This window comes from Elaeis guineensis, chromosome 13, assembly GCF_000442705.2.
Source record: "Elaeis guineensis isolate ETL-2024a chromosome 13, EG11, whole genome shotgun sequence".
Taxonomy (NCBI): Eukaryota; Viridiplantae; Streptophyta; class Magnoliopsida; order Arecales; family Arecaceae; genus Elaeis; species Elaeis guineensis.
This window is the reverse complement of record NC_026005.2, coordinates 16,484,721-16,507,620: the sequence shown is the minus strand read 5'-3', so window position 1 is coordinate 16,507,620 and position 22,900 is coordinate 16,484,721. Positions and strand designations below refer to the sequence as shown.

The 22,900-nt window shown below is 39.7% G+C and overlaps 1 protein-coding gene across 2 annotated transcripts; it reads left to right on the top strand.

Annotated features, from left to right (window-relative positions):
- The first annotated feature begins 12,707 nt into the window (after nucleotides 1-12,707).
- LOC105056393 (probable histidine kinase 4) lies at nucleotides 12,708-21,987 on the top strand. Of its 2 annotated transcripts, none has more exons than XM_029267942.2 (12): nucleotides 12,708-12,929; nucleotides 13,023-13,465; nucleotides 13,975-14,208; nucleotides 14,300-14,469; nucleotides 15,353-15,571; nucleotides 15,653-15,839; nucleotides 15,925-15,976; nucleotides 16,068-16,297; nucleotides 16,541-16,639; nucleotides 16,867-17,579; nucleotides 18,287-18,778; nucleotides 21,339-21,987. In XM_029267942.2, the coding sequence occupies exons 2-12, from the start codon at nucleotides 13,190-13,192 to the stop codon at nucleotides 21,586-21,588; spliced, it is 2,922 nt and encodes a 973-aa protein (XP_029123775.1). In that variant the 5' UTR covers nucleotides 12,708-12,929; nucleotides 13,023-13,189; the 3' UTR covers nucleotides 21,589-21,987. The 2 variants fall into 2 exon arrangements, with proteins under 2 accessions (XP_029123775.1, XP_010936875.1); XM_010938573.4 differs by having other exon boundaries at nucleotides 12,747-12,929; nucleotides 13,017-13,465.
- The last annotated feature ends 913 nt before the right edge of the window (nucleotides 21,988-22,900 follow it).

Here is a 22,900-nt window from a genome sequence, read left to right as displayed (position 1 = left end):
TGGTGAGCGTTCCGTAGAGTTTGATACAGACAACAGAAAAGGTGATGAAATGCAGTCTATTAACGCTGAGGGTATCATATTTTTCTGATCATCTCTGTTTGCTAGTACCATGTAAAATTTTGTTTCTGCAATGAAGACTGGTTGGTGACATTTTTGTACTTGTTATAGTTATATTAAGTTTTTTAGTTTCATCGTGCAGCTTTCTCCATTATATCGAAATTTAGTTATGAACTCAGTGTACTTTGCCATGTTACTGGTTTGCCACATCACTGGAAAAATTTTTTCATTCCTTAGTGAACGTAGGTTCAATATCTGGGAATATATTACCGTTGTTTCTAGTTTATGTCTGGTGCTTCTTTTGTAGAGGACAAAGGCGTTGCATTCCAGAAGCATCTCTTAACTGCTGGGAAAGAGAAAATGAAAGGAAAATTAAAGCATGTATCAACTTTAGATCTGAAATGCTATTGAGTATCCAGTTGTTTTCACCCATTTTAGAATACACATATTTTGTATAGAGGGCAGTATGGTGGATTCTGCCTTTTGTTTGATGCATCAATAGCTCACCTGCCATCTTCTTCGAAGCTACAATTCAAGCAACTGCAGATGTAGACGACAAAGTAGGAAGTTATTTCTAGAAGTTTGTGATGAGAAAAATATAATAGAAGAGCAAATATATTGGTTATGTAAGTCATGATGATTGGTGTATCTGTATAGAAGTCAATCTATGCTATGGAATCCTGTCCTCATGATATAATGACTGGTTAATTCAAAAGATGCTGTAATACCAGTGGTTTTTTCTTTTTGGTATCATGAACAATTATATGATTAATCCAAGAAAACGGTTATATATTATTTAAAACAATTAAAACTCATGTTTTTTTTTTTTTCTTTTTGTGTTGTGTGTGTGTGTGTTAAAAAGAACATTTTGATCTTCTATAGTAGAGAACTAGAGAGATACCTTAGGTCATTTATATTTTTCAGCTCAGCTTAAAGAAAGCACCATTCAAGCCTGTCTTATGCCTTTGTGGATTGAGGCTTAGCTCAAAGTGTTTGGTACTTCTCCTTCATTAAAACGAGACAATTGGTTTGAACCTTAACGATGCATTTCAGCATTTTGAAACTATTGCAGATAGCATGGAGGTTTTAAGAGGCATTTGGGTCCGGTTCAGGGTTCAGTACATGGCCTTGTGCCCAGTGTAAGCCACTGAGCTTGCGTAAAGAGCTTATCATGTACCTTCTAGGTTTTTTTCTCTTTGGTTCAAGCTGAAGAGCAGGCCATCACCATCATTGTTTCAGTAGTGTTATGCCTGCTACGTCATGATCATAACAAACATCACCATATTTTTTCCACATCATCAACATTATGGCACCATAGAAAATTTCCATGTCAAACGATCCTTTGAAATGTGCAAGTTGCAACATTTTATCATATGGTAGGAAAACTTGGAAGGTGACCAACCGACCAACCAGTTATGATATTGGAGGATCATCCTTCCACAGAGGTCATGGTCCAGAATCCATAAATCTTCTCTTTGAAAGTCTTAATATGATACGGAACCATGAGTTCCAAAGGGATATTTGTTACTCGAAAGTTTTCAAAAATAGATAATCACAGATATAAGTTCTATAAAGTAGATTTTGTTGAAAAAGGATGAGATCTTTTACATAAAACAAAAAGGGTGAGATCTGGTTTTCATAAAACTCCTTTTTTTTTGGAAGTTTCATGACTTACAAATATAAATAAAACTAACTATACCAAAAACAATAAGACAATCTCTTTATAAAACTTATGTCTTTATAAATAGCAATGCAAACAATTCATAAGTCTTTTTGTAAATCTTTATATATATAATAGCAATGCTCGGAGTTGTGAGTCCACTCTCAGCTAACTCCATTGCTCTTTGAATTTATCTTGAAGTTTCCTTCCTATTCTTGTGTCCCTCTCTCTCACTCCCTATTTTGTATGAGCCACAGCATATCATTGCTTCTCACCTACATCAACATGTCTCCAACCCTAGTTGGTCAGAATACAAATTCCTAATAGAAGTGACTTTATCTTTCTCTTAACCATTGCCTTTCAAAACACTCCTTTCTATAACGTTATGCCCACTTTTTCTCCTCTGTCTTTTATATAGAAAGAACAAGTGAAAGGCACCAACTAAAAATAAGGAATTACTTTATCAATTGGAATATATATATATATATATATATAACCAGAATTGCATGGAATCATGGCCATCCATCAAAGATAGTTTCCTGCCACCTTCATTATATATGCCCAGTACGTAACAATTTAACAAATGCGAGAACTGCTACAAGAAAGGCAGGCTTAGCCCAAATCACTTGGAACGGAAAGACTAGTGGCGTAATCCTTGTCCCTGTCAACCCACCTTAGCAACCAAAACCACGGACACCACCTCCTCCTCTGTGGTCCTTCTGAGGTGGTGGTCTTCCAGTGGACTTGCCATGAAGCAAGCAAGTGAATCTTACCTAAACACAAGCCTTCTCATGCATAAAGACAGACCCTAGCTGAAAAAATAAACTAATATTGTCTCATTTATCAACTATCACCTTCATTGTACTTTAGAAAGGGAAGAAAAAAACTTCATTGTACTTGGACCAAGTTAAACACAACCACAACAACAAACTATATTGACTTGTTTGAGGGAAGAAACATAAGTGGACCAAAGGTGGTACCACAATGAACACGTTTCTCATGAAATTAATGTATAAAAGAATCAAGCCAATGGTGAGGTAATGCACTTCCATGCAAATTGAATCAAAGAGATAAATATTTTAAAATGAAGAACTTAAAACTTAATGTTTTATTTAAAGGTAATACGTTAGATTAGTGTGGGATAGCTCAATTCAGCTCCATTTGGACTCCACCATCAATAACCACCATGTTTAGACTATTTTTGCACACCATATATCAGGCTCATCATTGCCACTTGATCTTTGTCCATACATTTGCATCCACAAGTATGATCGATGATACATCAAACAACCTGCTTGATTAATTTGTCGAAGAAAAATTATTCACATCTATCTTTCAACAAATCAACCTTAAAAGGACTTGTATTTGAGCATGGCTTGATCGATAATTATAGGACCTTTTCTTGCAATTTAAATTGTGGGGACTACCTTTTCCTCATGAGAGGAGAGGAAGGGATGGCACAAGCTCCACATCCGAACCAATGGTGTTGCAATTATTGACTGCTATTTGGTAGTACACACTCAACTAGTGTGAGGGCTGGTTGTCACCATCACAGGCCTGCTTGGTGACGTGGATTAGGTCATATAGCAGGTTGTGTTCCTCAAAAAGGACAAGAAAAGGTCAGAGAGGATGTGTATACAATATATAAGGAAGTTGGTCTAGCATCCACTCAAGGGGATTGTTGACCTCTGGCAATCCATGCCAAGAAATTTTATGCACCAATAACTCATTGGCTAGAGGAAATGTCACCTTTTTCTGTTTCTAGATAAAGTGGAAAAGGACTAGCAACGCAATGGAATAATTTGTTACACATATTCCCAATTTCTACTAAGCCCACATCATGACACTGATTCTTGTGTGGTTCAATGTTTCAGAGGTACAAATGTGACTTAGAAAGGCTCGCCAGCAGTGGATGTGTGACACTTACGCCTTGGAATTTGTGAATTATTCTGATATTCTAGTTTTTTTTTTTTTTTTTTTGGAGTGTGTGTTGGGTACAATAAGAACTATAATAAAATGAAAATATAGAAGAACATAAAGACTAAAACAATCAGTAATAATGAACTAAAGCATGAGAGGTTAGCAAAGAAGAGAGTTCCAAAGAATTAGATGATCTAGTCTTAAGATCAAATACTGAAGCACAACCCGCAAGCCAATCAACCACTTGATAAACCTCTCTAAAAATAGGTTGCACTGAAAGAACTCAAGGGAGAAAGTTAGGTGAAACAAATCAAATAGAAGAAAGTAAAATTTAAACATATTTTTTAGAAAAAGATATTGATGGATTAATGGGCAAAAATTTGAAGTTCGATATACGAAGAAGCAATATTTTTTTAAAAAAATAAAATATTGAATGGATGTTTGGTCAGAATACCACCTCCAAGGATCTTTTTAGTACCACGCGATGCAGCAGGAAGAAAAAAAAAATAAAACAAAACAAAACAATCAAAATACGTGGATCAGCCACAAAAGGACTCGTCTTCATGGGGTACGCAAACTTCACTATGAAAAAAAAAATTTATAAGAGAAGATCTCACCCTCAACCCTTGTACACCCAATTCTCTCTCACCTAAAGTTCTCCTCACAAAAACTCTCTCTTGAAAAACCCTCCTGAACCCCTGAAGCGACCGGCGTCCGCTGTCCAGGAGCCTCCTGCTCCTTCTCTCTCAGCAACCTCACGCCTCTCTCTTCTTCTCTCGGGTTGGTTTCCGCACGAACATAGCCCTCACAGATTTTCGTGAGGTAAAACCAAACCGCCACCCCACTGTTTCATCGATCAGCCTTATTTAAAAGGCTTAAACCTAATTAAAGAGGGATTAGGAGTTCTAAACAAAGCCAAATAACCCCTTGGACCATCGGATCAAGATCGAGAGCCACCCACGCCATCTGATCGTGCTCTGGTCTATGAAATAGTACTATAGATCGCGAGAAACGTGTGGAAAATGCCCACATGGTCCACAGGCCCAGCCGTGGACCGTCTGATCCACGGTGAACCGGGGTACAGGCCCAGGCACGGTGCCTAGGCCTGGGCCGGCCCGTGTGCACGAGCTTGGGCTGCGCCCACGCACAAGCCTGCGCAAGGGTTGGGCCGCACGCCCTCTTGGGCCGCGCACCCGAATGGGCCGCCAGCCCGCCTGGGTCGCGCATCCGGCGTGTTGGCCCCGCCTGGGCTACGCGCCACCGTCTGCGGCCGCTCCGCCAGCCGCTGGCGGTCCTCTGCCGCCTCAGATCTCGTGCCAACTTCAAAAGCTCGTATCTCCTCCATCCGAGCTCCGTTTGGGGTGATCTTGATCTCATTGGACTCCATTTTTTACTGCGGACCTCGCTGTGGGCTCAATGTGGACTGAATCTCGAGACATCAAATCCTAACAATCTTCACCTCGACTCGATATTCAGCCTCCTTCAAACTCTAAGAGCTTCTGGATCTTCTCGCCCCCATGCCCTAGGACAAACATGAGAGTCGAGCCAGGCTGCTCGATCCCATCTCCATCGTATGCTGTGCTCCTCCTGACCTGAAATCTGCTTGAGGCATCATCCTGCGGCAATAGGAATCTTACCTTGCGACGTCACCTCTCATCCTCCCGAGTCTCCTATCTCGTACCCGATCCACCTCCTGGAGCTCCACCTCGCTCTGGACTCCATCTGGCTTCCAAAACTCCACCTCGCACTGGGCTTCCTGCCAGGTAATAATGTTCTCTGCTCCCCTTCTTCTCCTTCAGCACAATCCTATCGCCGCATAGCACCCTTAGGATTCCTCCACCAGCTACTGTCCTGTAGCCTCTCGAATCCAGTCTGTTAAGTGAGATAAGATTCTGTCTGAAATTGGGTATGTATCGGACCTCCTCCAATCTTCTCACTGCACCATCATGTGTCCTCCAGTTGACCGTCCCAATGCCTCTGATCGCACAGCTCGATCCATCCAGCAGATATACAGTGCCCTCACTGTTCTTCAGGGAGTCAAACTACTCCTCTCTGCAATATATATGATAGAAGCATACAGAATTTAATATCCACTGTTGGAAAGAAGTAGATACCTCGTCAGATATCTCTAAGACATCTCCATCTGAATCGCTACCGGCCGTCGTTACAGCAGCCACCGTCTGATTTTTGAGTTGAGGGCAATCTCTGGCTAGATATCCCAACTCCTCACACCAGTAACACCTGGTTTTGCTCAAGTCCCTCCTGGACTTAGACCGCCCTTGTTGCGATCTCCTGTCGCTCCGTCTGCTGCCTTCTGCTCCTCCAGAAGCCACCAAAGCTGAGCTACCACCACCTGAGCTCGAAGCCGAATTCTTCCTCCTGAGAAACTCGTTCTAGAGTATCGCCGCGGTAACTTCGTCCATCTTGATAGTGCTCTTCCCCACTAGAATGGCAGTCACCAAGGACTCGTACGAAGATGGAAGCGACGCTAGCAAAACCAGCGCCCTGATCTTCTCCTCAATATTCTCACCAACACTGAGGAGGTCGGTGAGGATCTTCTGGAAGTGGCTGAGATGCTCCTGCACGCTCTGTCTCTCAGTCATTCGCAATTGGTAAAACTGCCTCCAGAGAAAAAAAGTGTTGGTGAGAGACTTCGCCATGTACAACTCCTCGAGCTTCGATTATAGCATCATCGGAGAAGTCTCGCTTAGCACATGGATCACCACCTCATCTGCCAAATACATACGGATGGTACTCACCGTCTGCATCTGTAGCCATTTTCAATCTTGCACCTCCATGGTGGTCGACTTCTCATCGCACAAGAGAGCATCGATCAACCCCTGTTGGATGAGCACGTCCTTCACCCTTGCCTGCCACAAGGAGAAATTACTCTTACCATCAAATTTGTTGATCTCTATCTTGATTGATCCTGTCTTCTCCATCTTCAGTCTTGCTCACCACCGCTGCAATCTGCGTTCTTGTACCGCTTCGCTCTGATACCACTTGTTGGATGGATGTCCGGCCAAAACACCACCTCCCAGGACCTTTTCAGTACCACATGATGCAGCAGGAAGAAAGAAGAAACAAAACAAAACAATCAAAATGCGTGGATCAGTCACAAAAGGGCTCGCTTTCACGGGGCATGCAAACTTTACTATAAAAAAGAAATTTTACAAGAGGAGACCTCACCCTCAACCCTTGTACACCCAATTCTCTCTCACCTGAAGTTCTCCTCACAAAAACTCTCTCTCTTGGAAGACCCCCCTGAACCCCTAAAGCGACCGGCATCCACTGTCCAGGAGCCTCCTGTTCCTTCTCTCTCAGTGACCTCGCGCCTCTCTCTTCTTCTCTCGGGTTGGTTTCCTCATGAACACAGCTCTCACGGATTTCCGTGAGATAAAACCAAGCCGCCACCCCACTGTTTCACCGATCAACCTTATTTAAAGGGCTTAAATCTAATTAGAGAGGAATTAGGAGTCATAAATAAAGCCAAATAATTCTCTGGACCATCGGATCAAGATCGGAAGCCACCCACACCATTCGATCGTACTTTGGTCCATGAAATAGTACCGTGAACCATGAGAAATACGTGAAAAATGCCCATGCGGTCCACAGGCCCAGCCATGGACCGCCATATCCACGATGGATCAGGGTACAGGCCCAGGCACGACGCCTGGGCCTGGACCAGCCCACGCGCGCGGGCCCACGAAGGGCTGGGCCACATGCCCGCTTGGGCTGCGTGCCTGGGTCGCACGTCCCTCGCGTTGGCCCCACCTGGGCCGCGTGCCGCCGCTCCGCCGGCCGCCGGCGGTCCTCCACCGCCTCAGATCTCGTGCCGACTTCAAAATCTCGTATCTCCTCCATCCGAGCTCCGTTTGAGATGATCTTGATCTCGTTGGACTTCGTTTTTCACCGCAGACCTCGCTGTGGGCTGAATCTCGAGATGTCAAATTCTAACATAAAAAAAGATAAAATTAGTTGTGAACAATAATATTTTCATCTATTAAAACTTGGATACTGATCGCCACCTTCCTCCCCTTCAAAAGAGGTCAAAAGTTTTTTTTTTTTTTTTTTGTAGGAAAAAGGAGGTCAAAAGTTTAAAACGCGTCAAAACAAGCTATGATTTAAATATATAGGATGAAAAGCATAACAAATATTGCTACCCTTCCTTGATCAACTATTGACTAAATTATCCCACTTGGAAGTCTGGAGTTGGTCAGCATATGAAAGGTAGATTGGCTTTAGGTTGGGCTTGCGTGATGTTTGGCCATTCCATGAGCATCTCATTGGCTAACTAAGAAAGCAGTGGAGCAGGGAGGTTCAGCTTTTTCTCTTTAGACATGAAGTGCAATCAAGTCCATTGAGTGCATGGAATTTATTGGCATCAATGATGAGATTATGAATTGCATATCTAATGATTTATTGAGTTTAATTGGAAGAGGGCTACTCCCCCTATGCAGGCTATCATTAATCTATTGGCTTCCCCTCAAAGATAACCCACAACCTGATTTCTCTTTGGACAAATATGCTTACAAATGTAAAAAAAAAACATGGCAGCTCCAATTCTAGTTTCATGAGAAAAGCATCATCACTACATTTGGTATTAGCAAAATATGCACTTTGGTGTAATTTATGCATGTTCGATGTATTTTCGGCACATTTGATGCTAAGTTGAAGATTTGTCCTCCAAGACCTATAGATGCCGCAGCATCAGAAGCAAAATAAAATGGTTCATGAAAAACAAAAATGTAACAACATAAAATTTGCTTTATGTATTAGGTATTATAAAGCATGAGCATCAAAGCGCTGATATGCCTAGCTAACTACCATCCTAAGCTCTTTACTTTTGTTTGTCAATTTGGACTCCTATGACAGCAGCCTTAAACTATTTTAATTTTATAATTATTGGTCTAATAATTAATTTCACATTATAGCAGCACATAGAGTAAGAGCTAGGTAGCAAATTAAAGGTCAACTTGCTTATAGCGAGTACTTGGCAATGATTCTTAACCAAAAACAAAAAATAAAGATCATATGGTAATGGTGCAAAGTGCAGTGTACGGCTGATAAGGTATAGTGGACAATTTCTTCATTAAAAAAAAAAAAAAAAACAGAGAGAGAGAGAGAGAGAGAGAAAGAGAGAACCAATTGCATCAAGAGACATCAACTGGTGGGCCCCAAGCTTTTTTAGTAGGAGGATCATGATGGAACCATTGAAGTTTACGGTTGTCTTCCATTTGATGTATGCAACCCGACAGGATCTAGTAGTCTTCTTCAAATCTTTTAATTTATCTTGAGATGGTCTTTCTGCTAGGCAACTAGCCAAGTTTACTATGCAAGTGTGGGAACTCGTGCAGCTATGTATTTAGTTTTACAGGAAAGATATGGGATATTTATACATGATCAAAATATTTAAATGATATCTTCCATCTAATCCTTTTGGATGAGATCATGAATTGCTATATGGTATTAAAATCAGGTTTTTCTATTCAGTCAAAAATTTGAATGCATGCAAATGGTTAGAGGTCAAGCAAATGGAATGAGTGGATCTAAGCAAGTCACACCATGCCATTGACCAACAAATCTAAAACCTATGATCTCAGATGTTGCCATGTCTACGGCACCATCATCTCTACCAAAGACTACTTTTTTTAAGTACTTAAAACTTCATACCGGAAATCATCTCTACCATTTGGGCCCCACTACACCCCACTCCAAATTCTACCTACAGCAAAAGAAATGCAAAAAACTGAACCTTTGAGGGTATAAAGATGAGGGTCAAGTCCTGTTTGGTAGCCTATGCATGTGAGTGCTTTAGGATTTTTTTTTTTTTTTGAAAATAACATGCAGATTTTCAAACTTTAGAAACTCTAGTTTTATGCAGACTAATTACATTTAATCACTGGTTATATACATTTTGTAAATAGGGACCCTCTTTTGTCAAACTGTTCAGACTTCAAAAGATCCTTTGTCATTTAGCTCATCTATGGTCTGTGGGGTTGTAAAAGCCGCCTAAAGGCAAACATGCTTAAATGTCCTTGTTTGGTTTATATAACAATCATAGACAAATGGCTACCAGGAACATGCAAAGTACTAATGCTCATGCAAAATATATGGAACAGTAACCACTAGATATGAGTCATATTAGATCTCCATCATAGATCAGGTTGCACTAGAACTCATTTTTGGCTCACATGCTACCCATGAATCATTGGTTGCATCACATACAGTAAATCATCAGAATTTCCTACCTCTAATCGAGTACAAAACCTTTTATGGAATCAGTTAAGTTAGATCAAATGCTTGCTTTTGCTCTTTGAGAATGATTGCAAAGCCCAAACAATTTGACCAAAACTTCATGTACATTAAAGCATAAAGTAGGAGCATATTAACCTCATAATTTGTTTTGAAGGACAGCCCTCCAAACTAGACCAAGGTGGAAGCAAGTTGGTTGCCATTGACATGCATTTGCGTTCTCAAAGTCAGAAGTTCAGTCATCCACACTTAATTGACCAAGAACAATGCAAAGTACTTCAGCATTGAAAACATGCATGATCATTGCAAATTCATTAAAACTTTTCCAGCTTTGATTTTTAAGATGCTTTCTGTCCTTTTTAAAAATATATATATAATATTTTAATTAATTTAATTTTTACTTAAGATAGAGGAAGAATTAAAGTGTACTAGCTAAAAATAAAATTGTATTTATGAAATGAGAAATTATCGCCTTTAATACCTTTTTTTCTTGGGGAAGAATAGCGATGCTATTATATAATTGATGTCTTTTAAACAAAATTATCATTAATAACTAACGAAGTGGGCAATTGAGGATCTTGTAGTTGAAGATGGATTTTTCTCAAATAGATAATTGAAAATGAATCTATTTAAACTCTATCAAGATTAGTATGACATTTAAAACATTATTATATGTCATTCATCTTTCATAATTTTCCAACCAACCATGGCATATGAGTACTTCTCCTCTTAAAGGTTTGATGGATCAACCAGAACCTCGTACGAAATAACACCATGAGTTTGTAGTTTTTTGAGTTGGACCATTGCTTCATACCTATCCCTAAAAGACTAGAATAGGGCTAAGGGCTTATCATGAACTCCCATCTTGGGTTTCATCACCATGATTGATCTGAACTTTATATCTTGACAAAATAAACTAAATTGGTTAATACGAGGACTGTGATTAAGCATAGTGATATAGGGTGTGCATATTGGACCTCATTCAATCATGAGCAACTTCTTAATTAAGAACTGAACTTGTCCAATTCAATTGCAAATAAAAAGAGATATGTATTCTAGACTTTTAAAAATATAAATAATAATGCTGATTCGAATTATAGGTGCTTCTCTGGTGGATTACTCTTTTGAATTTTTCTCATATATTTTAGTCGTCCACATATTTTATAAATCTAGTTGAATTAATCTTTGTATCTTGCAAATATTAGCTTTATTCCAAGATATGTAAATGCTTTCTCATATTTTTAAAATATATTTTATCTATATATATCTATATGAATAGAAATATGGAAGACAAATAAAGGTTTTTGTTTTTTTTTTAAAATAAGAACCGCAGTGAGAGAACACTAACCAAATGATTGTTGCTAGTGGCTTTAATTATGTTATCTTGTCAGAGGGCTAATAATTGCCTAAACCAACTTTTTGGAATGGATTAGTTTAATATGCCATTGTGGACCTATAATCGATAATGGTCATTACAAGCACAAAAACTAAAGTAATGCAAACAAGATAAATATAATCTAGCAAAATACCTAGTAATATTATATGAAATGGTACATCTATTTTTATAAAAAAAATAAATGAAATCGTACGTCTACATATCACTGAATATGAATATAGAATAATTTTATATTTCTTAAGCTGTTGAACATCAAATAAAGCCCACTATTCTCTTAAAATTGGATAGTTCATGATTAAATCAGTTGCCAACCGCAAGTGATGAAAGGAAAATACCAAAAAAAAAAAAAGAGTATCCATCAAACAAATAAAAGTGATAATTTAATCATTAATTGTCAATATTAATAATATAATCCTAGTGCGGGTGTATGGCTGGATGTCGGCAAGGAGCTTCCTCAAGAGGGGACATAAATGTTATTTTGGCGAATGTTGGGGATAGATTCCGTCCATCAAACACCACGTCCCGGGCCGCAGCCGCCCTCCGTCTGCCCGCTATCGCCTTTCCTGTGCTGTAAATGGACGAAAGTGCCCTTTCCTTTGAAGGGTGGCACCGTGGCAGGGAGAAAGGTAGCCGTTGGGTGGGGTTATTTTGGTGATTTTGTAGTCCACTGAGCTGTCACACTTTCGTGTTGCACGAGAGAAAAAAAAAACCCTAACCCGAACCCCAGCTCCACAAAGCCCTAAACGTTGCTCCTGGTCTCCATCCCTCTCCCGCCATAAGGGAATTGAATCGAGACAAAGAGAGATCCAGTAATCCGAATTCTCTCTCCGAAGCCCGAACAAATGCCGCAAAACCCTTAAAGGAATTGAAAGTTGGAGAAATGGAACAGTGTACCTCGGTTTCATGTGTTCCGATCCGAATTGCTTTTTAGAACCCTAAAAGTTTGAGTTACGGAAAGAAATAACGCAAATTGGTCACCAGAACCTTGAAAAAAGAGATTTTGGATCGTGGAGAATCAAGAAAGTTCGGCATTTCCGCTTGAACCGATGACAAAAGAGAGGGAAAAGGAGCAAAAAAAAAAAAAAACGAGTGCCTTTTCTTGAGCTCATGTCCCTGGTCGGCATGTTTCTACTTTATGATCGAGCTAGAGTAGTAGTAGAAGGAGATAGAAGGCCAGAATTTTTCGCCTTCTCGTGACCCGAAGACGGAGAGAGAGAGAGAGAGAGAGAGAGAGGGAAGAAAGAAAGAAGGCGGAGGAGAATAAAGTCATAAAAAAATCGAGTGGTGGGCCTGGGGGTTGAGATTTAGAGATCATAATAGGGAGATAATCCTAGTAGTTTAATTGCCGCGTATCTGGCGAAATCCACGAATTCGATTCAGTCGCATTCGGGAAAGCGAGTTGTCTCGAATATTCATCCATCCCACCCGGAAAAGAAAAGCAGACCGATCGATATGTCTCCTTGCCACCTTTCCCCCTCCTCTGCTTCGCTGTTCTAGTTCTCCTCCTCCTTTCTTTGATCTGAACACAAGGGAACAAGCTCTGGTCTTGTCCTCAATCCCCCAAGCGTTGATGCCTTGGAAACAATAGCAGACGAAGAGAAAGTTGGAGTCTTTGCCCACCGATCCCTCTCTTTGGAATTCGTGAGCTCTCCTTTCCCATCTTGTTTCTTTTCTAGTACTCCTTCTGTCCTCTCTTTCATTCATACGTTTTCCCTTGTGAATTCTCAGTTGAAGGAGTGGAGAGAGAGAGTGGAGAACAAGTCACGGACTTGCCCTCTGTTTACTCCTCCTGGGGAGAGAAGGAAGAAGGAGTAATTAAAAGGAAAAGCTGGGATTTTTACTTGGTATGAAGTGGGGGAGAAGGGGAGGGAGAAGGGTTGTAAGCTCTTGCTGTTGGTTTAATGGCGGAGATGGTGGCAGGGGACCGGAGGTGGTGGCTGTACCGCAAGGCCATGGTGGTGCTCTGGGTGTCGGCCTCTGTGGGGATATGGGTGGGACTCCATTGGTACATCAGGAGAGTGAGCATGAGGAAGGCTGAGGAGTCCCTCGTAAGCATGTGCGAGGAGCGTGCAAGGATGTTGCAGGACCAGTTTGCGGTGAGCGTCAACCATGTCCACGCCCTTGCCATCCTCGTCTCCACCTTCCATTACCAGAAGCACCCGCCCGCCCTCGATCAGGTGAAGCTATACTGTGATAGATTAGTTCATAATTCTGTCGAGTTCTTTTCATCTTTTCACATTCTTTGTATTGATTAGATTTGCCTCGGACTCTAGCAGCATGCCATGGTAGAGATGATTGTCACTTCCGTTATAAATTTCTTTCCTTCTATGAATTTTCTATGGTTTTGTCTGAGATAAATTTAAATGGTGATACATAGACACAGTCATTGTTTTCTTTCTTGTTATGGCACTTCGACTGATCTGGTCTGCATTCTCTCCTGGGATTCCAAAGTTAGAGATAAACACATCTGCAATTATCGTTCTTTTAATATGGTTCATCCATTGCAGTTATTTTCTGATTCGAATTGTTTGGTTTTCCCTTGAAGTTTTGTTTAATTTAATTCCCTAGATCTTGGTCCAGCTATGTATTCTCAGTGCTCTTTTCTTACCTTTTCTTTTTTGATTCCTCTGTTTGCATGCCAATTGTTGGGTTGGCTGGTATTTTCCTGACCAGAGTTTGCTTTCAGGAGACATTTGCAGATTATACTGCGAGGACGGCATTCGAGCGGCCATTGTTGAGTGGAGTGGCATATGCTCAACGGGTTGTTCATTCTGAAAGAGAGTTGTTTGAAAGTCAGCAGGGGTGGATGATCAAGACTATGAAACGAGAGCCATCGCCAGTTCAAGATGAGTATGCACCTGTGATATATTCTCAGGAGACTATATCCTATATTGAAGCTCTTGACATGATGTCTGGAGAGGTTTGTTGATGAAATCCAGGACTTCTTCTCTTAACTTGACTTCTCTTGTTGCTTTCTGATAGTGTCACACTATATCCTGCTTACATTGCAGGAGGATCGAGAAAATATCTTAAGGGCCAGGGCTACTGGCAAAGCTGTTCTTACAAGCCCATTCAGACTGCTGGGATCCAATCATCTGGGTGTGGTCTTAACATTTCCGGTATATCGCTCGGGTCTTCCTGCTGATGCAATGGTAGAAGAACGTGTAGAAGCAACTGCAGGGTGAGTATTCTGCTTGGATCTATTCCAATGTATGGCCATATCTACTTTTACCCTCTCTTGATTTGTGGATCGAACCTGTCTGCATATATCAACTACATGTCTTTTCATCATAGTTTATCAGATAGAAACACAAAAAGGTCCAAGAAGTATCATATTATAGAATATGAGTATATCTTTAGAATTATTGTTTTCTTCTTGACCTCGAGCTATTTCAGGACAGTCACTGAGCAAAAGAAATGGTTTCTAGAGGGTAAGGACACAAAGTACACTTTTTGCCTTTTATAACTGGATTAACCTACCGATTGTGGTATCCTGGAAATATATCTTAACGGGTCATCCAACCATAATGGCCAATCAACCAATATAATCAGACATGGGTCCCTCCCCCCCCCCCCCCCCCCCCCAAAGTAAATGTCAACCCAGTTTCCAATTCAGGCATTACTGCTTCATGCCAATAACTTATTTGGTAGAATATACGGAATGCAATATCTTAGAAACTTAACAAACGGAGCTGGAGAAACTGACACATCTTTATCACAAGCAAAAATGTGTCCTAGTAATTAATTTGCTGTAAAGAAGCTGGTTTGCAAGGTATCTTTTGGAGAAAAGTTTTATTTTAGTCGACTTCCCTTTTCTATTTCATCTACAGATTAAGTTGAGATTTCAACATTGTAAGAACTAACCCTTTTAGCTAACAAGTAGTGTGAGCCAAGGTTATTGAGAATGATGCCATTTCCTCTCTTTACTGCTGATAACAAATATGAACACCCTACAAACCGGTATTCATGAATAATTTGTCTACTTGTTAAGTATCTCTTCCATTTTGAAAGTGTTATTTCCTTTGTTTCTACTGTTCATAATTGATATATCCATTCAAAACTAGATATCTTGGAGGAGCTTTTGATGTTGAATCACTTGTGGAAAACTTGCTGAGGCAGCTTGCTGGAAATCAGGATATTATGGTAAATGTGTATGATGTCACTAACGCTTCTGAGCCCTTGGTCATGTATGGATCCCAATTCCCTGATGGTTATATGTCATTTTCACACGTCAGCATGCTTGATTTTGGAGATCCATTTCGGAGACACCAAATGGAATGCAGGTAAGCATAACTACATATATTGAGATGCAAGGTTGATCTTATGTTTCCTTATGGACTAATACCATGTGGTTCATTGACCAGGTACAGTAACAAGCCTCCCATTCCATTGTCTGCCATTACCACGCCTTCTGGTGTCTTTGTGATCTGCATGCTAGCAGGATATATATTATATGCTGCTTGGAATCGCTATGACAATGTTAAGGAAGATTGTCGAAAAATGGAAGAGCTAAAAAAACAAGCAGAGGCTGCAGATGTTGCTAAATCTCAGGTTTAATATTTTGTTTAATATCATATGTGCAATAAGTAAACCTTATGATTTGACCTAAGTCATCGTTCTGTTTCCGTAATGATAGTTTCTTGCAACAGTTTCTCATGAAATCAGAACTCCTATGAATGGTGTCCTTGGTAATCTCTAGTTCCTTCTATGATCAGGTTCTACTTTTGTGGGTTGACAAACAAAACCCTGAAAGCTGACTACTGTCATCTTTTATGCCAGGGATGCTAGACATGCTTCTAGATACCAACCTAAATCTAACCCAAAAGGATTACGCCCAAACTGCTCAAGTCTGTGGAAAGGCATTGATATCATTGATTAATGAAGTACTTGACCGAGCGAAAATTGAAGCTGGCAAGTTAGAGATAGAGTCAGTGCCATTTGACCTGCGATCAATACTAGATGATGTTATCTCTTTGTTTTCTGCAAAATCAAGAGAGAAGGGAATTGAGGTGAGCTTGACCCCTATGCTAGTTGTCAAATACCACATGCATGATCATAGTAGTTATCATTTCGATTCATTGCCCTACTGCTCTCGTTGTTGCTTAGGAATGCATCCTAAGTCTCTGTATTTTCATTACATTATTTATGCAATCGTCAAAAGTATCTTTTTGAGTCAGTGCACGGTTTCCTTATCTCTTCCCTTCCATGGATTCTGACCTTTCTGGTTATGATGCTTCTTTTGCAAACTGCAGCTTGCTGTATATGTTTCTGACAGAGTTCCCGAAATTCTTATGGGTGACCCAGGGAGATTTCGTCAAATAATTACAAATCTTGTGGGGAATTCAGTCAAAGTAAGTATGCTTATAGCAATGATGTTGCATGCATTTTTTATCCCTCTCTATTGTGAAGTTTACAGCTTGACATTACCAAGATCTATGATTTCATATCAAGATATAGACATAGAAACTGTGGTATCAACTTATATTCATCATTAGGGCCATTTCCGGGTCTAGGCTACTAGCAAATAAGAAAAAGTAATTTACAACAGCTAATCAATTATTTATTTTCAATGTCACAGTTCACTGAACGTGGCCACATTTTTGTCCAAGTTCATCTGGCTGAGCATTCAAATACGATCACAGAAGCAAAAGTTGAAACAGGCTTGAATGGACATTCAGGTGAAGCCAAAATTATATCCACCGGTACTGCTTTTGATACTTTAAGCGGTTTAGAAGCTGCTGACTGTAGAAACAGTTGGGAAAATTTTAAGATGGTACTTTCTCATGAGCAAACACTGCCTACTTCGTCTGGGATGCCGAATGACAATTATGCTGATAAAGTAACTCTCATGGTAACTGTTGAGGATACTGGAATAGGGATCCCATTTCATGCCCAGAATCGGGTTTTCACACCTTTTATGCAGGCTGACAGCTCAACCTCCAGGAATTATGGAGGAACTGGTATTGGCTTGAGCATCAGTAAGTGTCTGGTTGAACTGATGGGTGGGCAAATAAATTTTGTAAGTCGCCCTCATGTTGGGAGCACGTTCACTTTCACCGCTGTCCTCCAAAGATGCGACAAGAGCGCAGGTAGTGATGCAAAGAGGGCTCTTTCTGAGGTGCTGCCTACCTGTTTTGGAGGAACAAGAGCAATTTTAGTTGATAGAAGACCAGTTAGAGGTGCTGTAACAAGGTACCATCTACAAAGGTTGGGCATAAGTGTTGAATGTGTCAGTACCATCAATGAGGTGCCTAATGCAATACAAGGACAAAATGGTTGCTTGAGATCTGGGTAATCTCTCTCTCTCTCTGCATGTGTATGTTTGTGAATATGTCTTGCAAGTACAAACATAAAAAGTTTGGCCCTTAATCTCTATAGTCATTGGTAGTTATCATTGTTGGCTTCACTTACTATGTCTCTCGTGTAAAATAATATGTGCACAATGTTCACCATATTGCCCCATACCGGACGGTACGGGGTGTACCATACCATACCGATACTATACCAATATGTCGAACTGCTCCGTACTGACACAGACGTACCATACTGTACTATGTATCGACATTATAGTGGGATTTCATTGGTATGGGATCCGGTATCTAGACGGCAAACCTTGCATATGCATGCGTACATACATCTGGGTGGTTCTATCTTTTATATGATGAGATTCTGCTTTTCATTATTTTCCTTGACAACGTTCACTAATTTTCTCCTTTGTAAAATGCAACCTAGGTACCGTGGAATTTGTTATCCTATTTTTGTGTTCATTCGGTACTGAAAGTCTTCGGCACATATGAATGAGCGCATCATTTTTTTTCTCTATAAATTTTCTTTTGTTTACCCAAAAAGGAAAATCAGATTTATCGAAAGAAAAAAACTGTCTTGCAACCTTCATAGGCTGTTCTACTTGTCTGTTTCCCTATTCTGCTGATTAATTTTTGTCTGCATTATGGGTTATTTAGATCTCCTCTCACTATAATACTCTGTTATATCTCCAGTACACATAGCAAACAACCATGCATTTTGCTAATTGAGCATGATTCATGGGATACTAAAGCGGATGTTTGCTTGTGCAATCAACTAATACAATGGAAAGAGAATGGTCGTATCATTGAAATACCCAAGGTGGTTCTTCTTGTGACTTCTGAATCTGATAAAACAAAGGCTGGTTCTGATGTTGACATTGTGATCATGAAGCCTCTGAGAGCAAGCACAGTGGCCGCATGCTTTCAGCAAGTGCTAGGAATTGGGAAACAGCAAACTAGAGATAGACCCAAAGGGTCAGCTTCCCTGAGTGGTCTGCTAGATGGAAAGAATATATTAGTGGTTGATGATAATAAGGTGAATCTCAGAGTTGCTGCAGGTGTCCTGAAAAAATATGGGGCAAACGTGGAGTGTGCTGAAAGCGGCAAGGATGCTCTTTCTCTCCTCCAACTGCCGCACAAGTTTGATGCCTGCTTCATGGATGTTCAAATGCCAGAGATGGATGGGTATGTAAACAGTCGTTTTATGTTGACACACATGCATTGCAAGTTCTCTACCTTATTATGAAAATTTTTACTCTTGCCCTTTACAGACTTTGATAATTTTGTGCCAATATACCAGATTAGTGTCTTTTTAAGGCAAAGTTATATTTGAACGGTTCCTTCAGAAGTGGTTGGGACATACATGAGGGACCCTTTAGCATTTATTCCCATCAATTTTGATGTTCTTTGAACTTTATGTCTCCAAATCTTTTTATATGCCTTTAAATTGGAAACAGCTAAATATTTCAAAGTGAATATATTTGTTCTCCTTGAGAACACCAATGAAATTAGTCTACGACATCTTTTCCTTGTTTTTATGGGTAAATATGTTGGGAACTTATTCATGTGTAATCCTCAAGAGGGATAGCAATGCCTGTTTGAATTTCCCTGTAGGCCAAGCATCAGGGTGCATTTTCACAAAAGATGACACTTGTCAATGGTGATCTTGTAAATTTTGGAAGAACGGGAGCTTGTAAAACTGCAACATCTTAGGCATCAAGAACTGACTAAAGAACAAACAAATTTCTTCTTCGATTTCTTTGGTGACAATCCACTGTAGCAAAAACTTCTTTTGAAAAAGGGGGAAAAACACATTGTCTGGATAAGAGAGGGCAAAGGCAAAGCTGATGAATAAAGTATCTAACCTCACAAATGCCAACAAGATTAATTCTGTAACTACAACATAGCAGATAGAAATGTGAAAGAAAGACATTTATATATGAAATAACATCAGAAGGAGGCAATGGGCAGAAGAAAGATTGAAGGAAGAAGAAGAAAACGAAGAGAGCAGAAATGGGGGCACTGGTCAGTCTTTCTTGCCATGCCTGTTCTCCTTGATTTGTGAGAGAAGAATGATGTTTTGCACCAAAGGTGGGAGGAGGAAGGAAAAGAGGGGGTTAGAGGCAGAGCGGAGGAAGCCTATTTGTTCTACCAGAAATATCGAGTTTCCGATGACTTTAGCTTCTTCACAAATCCAATGTCAGACCATTTCTTTTCAGTGCAGAGCAGTGACAGAGCCATGCAAACCAGATTAAGCATAGGCATCTTAAAATGCCATTCTTTCTTGTTAGAACCAAATTATTGATCTTAATACTCTATATGCTTTCTCCAATGTCAAATACTTCCTAATCACTATTAAAATTCAGGCTAACTGCTTGCGCTAACCGGTTCTTCTAGACTTCTAGACTTCCAGAAATATTGAGTTTCCGATAACTTCAGCTTCTTCACAAATCCAATGTCAGACCATCTCTTTTCAGTGCAGAGCAGTGACAAAGATCCATGCAAACCAAGATTAAACATAGCCATCATAAAATGCCGTTATACCTTGTTAGAACCAAATTATTGATCTTAATATTCTATATGCTTTCTCCAATGTCAAATACTTCCTAATCACTATTAAAATTCAGGCTAACTGCTTGTGCTAACCGATTCTTCTAGACTTTTGTTGGTTGCATTATTTTTGTTCTACCATTGCTTGCCCAATCTTCTATGCCATAAGATTACATAGCTAGGGTAGCACCGCCATCTCTGTGTTAACATTGTGAAGAGTCTATAAATGAACTAGAGTAACTTGCTCAACAAGAATGATGCATGTTGGCATAAATGGTGATGATTAATCAAGCTATCTGTGGGTAAATATGTGTTGTATATGAACAATTATTCTCTATCTGTAGTTGTTCTAAAACAGAAACAAAGTCAACTAAATTATTGTTGGCAATTGACACATTATGGATAATCAATCATCTGTCAAGCAATTCCATCATATAGGATATATTTATCTAGAAAACCCTTCCAACAACCTTTTATGCACACAAACAGAGGTGGGAACTATTATGCACCCTTATGAAAGCATCTTAGATGACAAAAATGGTTCAGCCTGATATAAATGGCCTAGGTCTTCCTGCGATGATGTGAAAGCTCTCAGGTGAGGTGGAGCATAAAATTACTGTTTTCTTGACATTTCGAATTGGTGTTTTTTGAAGCGTCAGAATTGACACAGCAGAAGCAGCATTTCTTAGGACTGCTTGGTGTTTTTTATGTAAGGACACTTGACTGTAGGTTTTGGCACTTCAACTCCCGAGTGTTAAACTATATTAACTCAGTGCCAGACCCTTGTCGTAAAGTGATAGATTTTTCTTGCTAATGTATTACAGCATCAAAAAAAAAAATTGAATAAGTTTTTTTATCTTTTTAAAATAATGTATCTATATTAAGTTTCTTAGAGGCTGAACTGTGTGGAACTCTAGGTAACTTGGCTGCAACTATTTCTCTCTCTAGATTTGACGATCTTCTAGTTTTCTTTCAAAATCTGGTTGTTAGCAATATGCCATCCTTTGCTAACAATTCCTATTTAACACCAGTGCTAATGGATGTTGACAAAAAGCACTTCCTGTGATCTTGTACAAGTAGCAAATGTCCTGTAAAGAAATAAATTTTCTTAATATTATTTATGACATCCATATCCATCTACTTGTCCACAGAAGGAATGAAATCCATGAGAAATGTGTTTTCCTGTTTCTAACAGGTTTGAGGCAACTCGGCAGATACGCTTGATGGAGAGCAAAGCAACTGAAAAGAATAGGATCGGTCCTGCTCCAGAGGAAGGTTCTTTAAAGACTGCATGGCACCTGCCAATCCTAGCCATGACAGCCGATGTCATCCAGGCAACATATGAGGAGTGTCTGAAATGTGGTATGGATGGTTACGTCTCCAAGCCATTTGAGGAAGCGCAGCTCTATCAGGCAGTTGCTGAGTTCTTAGTGTCAGACTCCTGACACTCATCTCAAGAACAAGTGCTGCATTTCATGAGATACAATTATGGGCCCTGCTAGTAGACTTCCTGAAGCAGCAATAGTTTTCTTTGAGATCGATTCGTGGTCTGTGGACACCTTGCTGGTTCGGTAATTGGAAAAGATATCCACGATAATCAAGTCAAAGTATGAAACTTTTATCGAGTTCCAGTCTCCTTTGACTTTATAATTCTCCACTGTTACTTTGAGCCAACGTATATTGCAGCATCCGGCTGCTGTACATGTATAATTAACAGTATCATAATGTAAACTCTGTTTGGGTGGGTATAGCTTGCATCATTTACCCTGCTTTCTGAAACAGGGTGTCTTATGTAAAATTTTCCATTCCACAATGGGAGTAAAGTTTTTCATGCCTGTTTTCCATTGAGAGGGAGCATAATTTTGCCTTTAATGCTATTCAACAGGGATTTTGAGAAACGGGGAAAAAGAAAGAGTCTCTCTCTCTCTCTCTCTCTCTCACACACACACACACAGGGGAGGGGGATATGGAAAGTTCACCCATTAATTATAGGGGATTTTGCTGGAAAATTTTATTTTTACTACCTGCAATTTTGATATGCATCGTTTTGGGGAATGTGATGTTTTTTCACCACAAAACAGAAATGTTTGGCCCCTGTGGCCACCCACCCATGTCATTGGTCTAGCAATTAAAAAATGTGTAAATTTATTAAGACCTGTTCAACAAGTGTCAAGATTGTGCATGTTTCTTATAAAACTATTAAGTTTTGAAATTACTCTTTGGACAAATTTATGTGATTGATATTTAGAACTTGTGTAAATTATATTATAAAGACCATGCAAGCTTGATTGAGAAAAACACATCAACACAACAAGGACTGAGGGCATTTCTGTCTGATGGTCTAGAAACATTCATTCCTGCAAAAAGGAGTAAGAAAGCATCTGAAAGTTGCAAATATTAAAACTTTTTTTTTTCCTTTTTCCAGAATTCTCTTTCATAATCCTATGCATGACATTTGTGAGTAAATCCCATGCAATTCATGCATAGTTGAATAATTCTCAAACCTATGCAGGATCCTATACAATTCATGCATAGTTGAATAAGTCTCGAATAATATGCTTATCTGACTTGTGGACAGAAGTTATAATTATTCCAAAAATCTTGTTATCATGAATAAGTTGGTGATTTCACACATTTGTGAGTCAATCCTATACAATTCATGCATAGTTGAATAATTTTCAAACGATATGCTTATCTGACTTGTGGGCAGAAGTTTTAATTATTCCAAAAATCTTGTTATCATGAATACGTTGATGA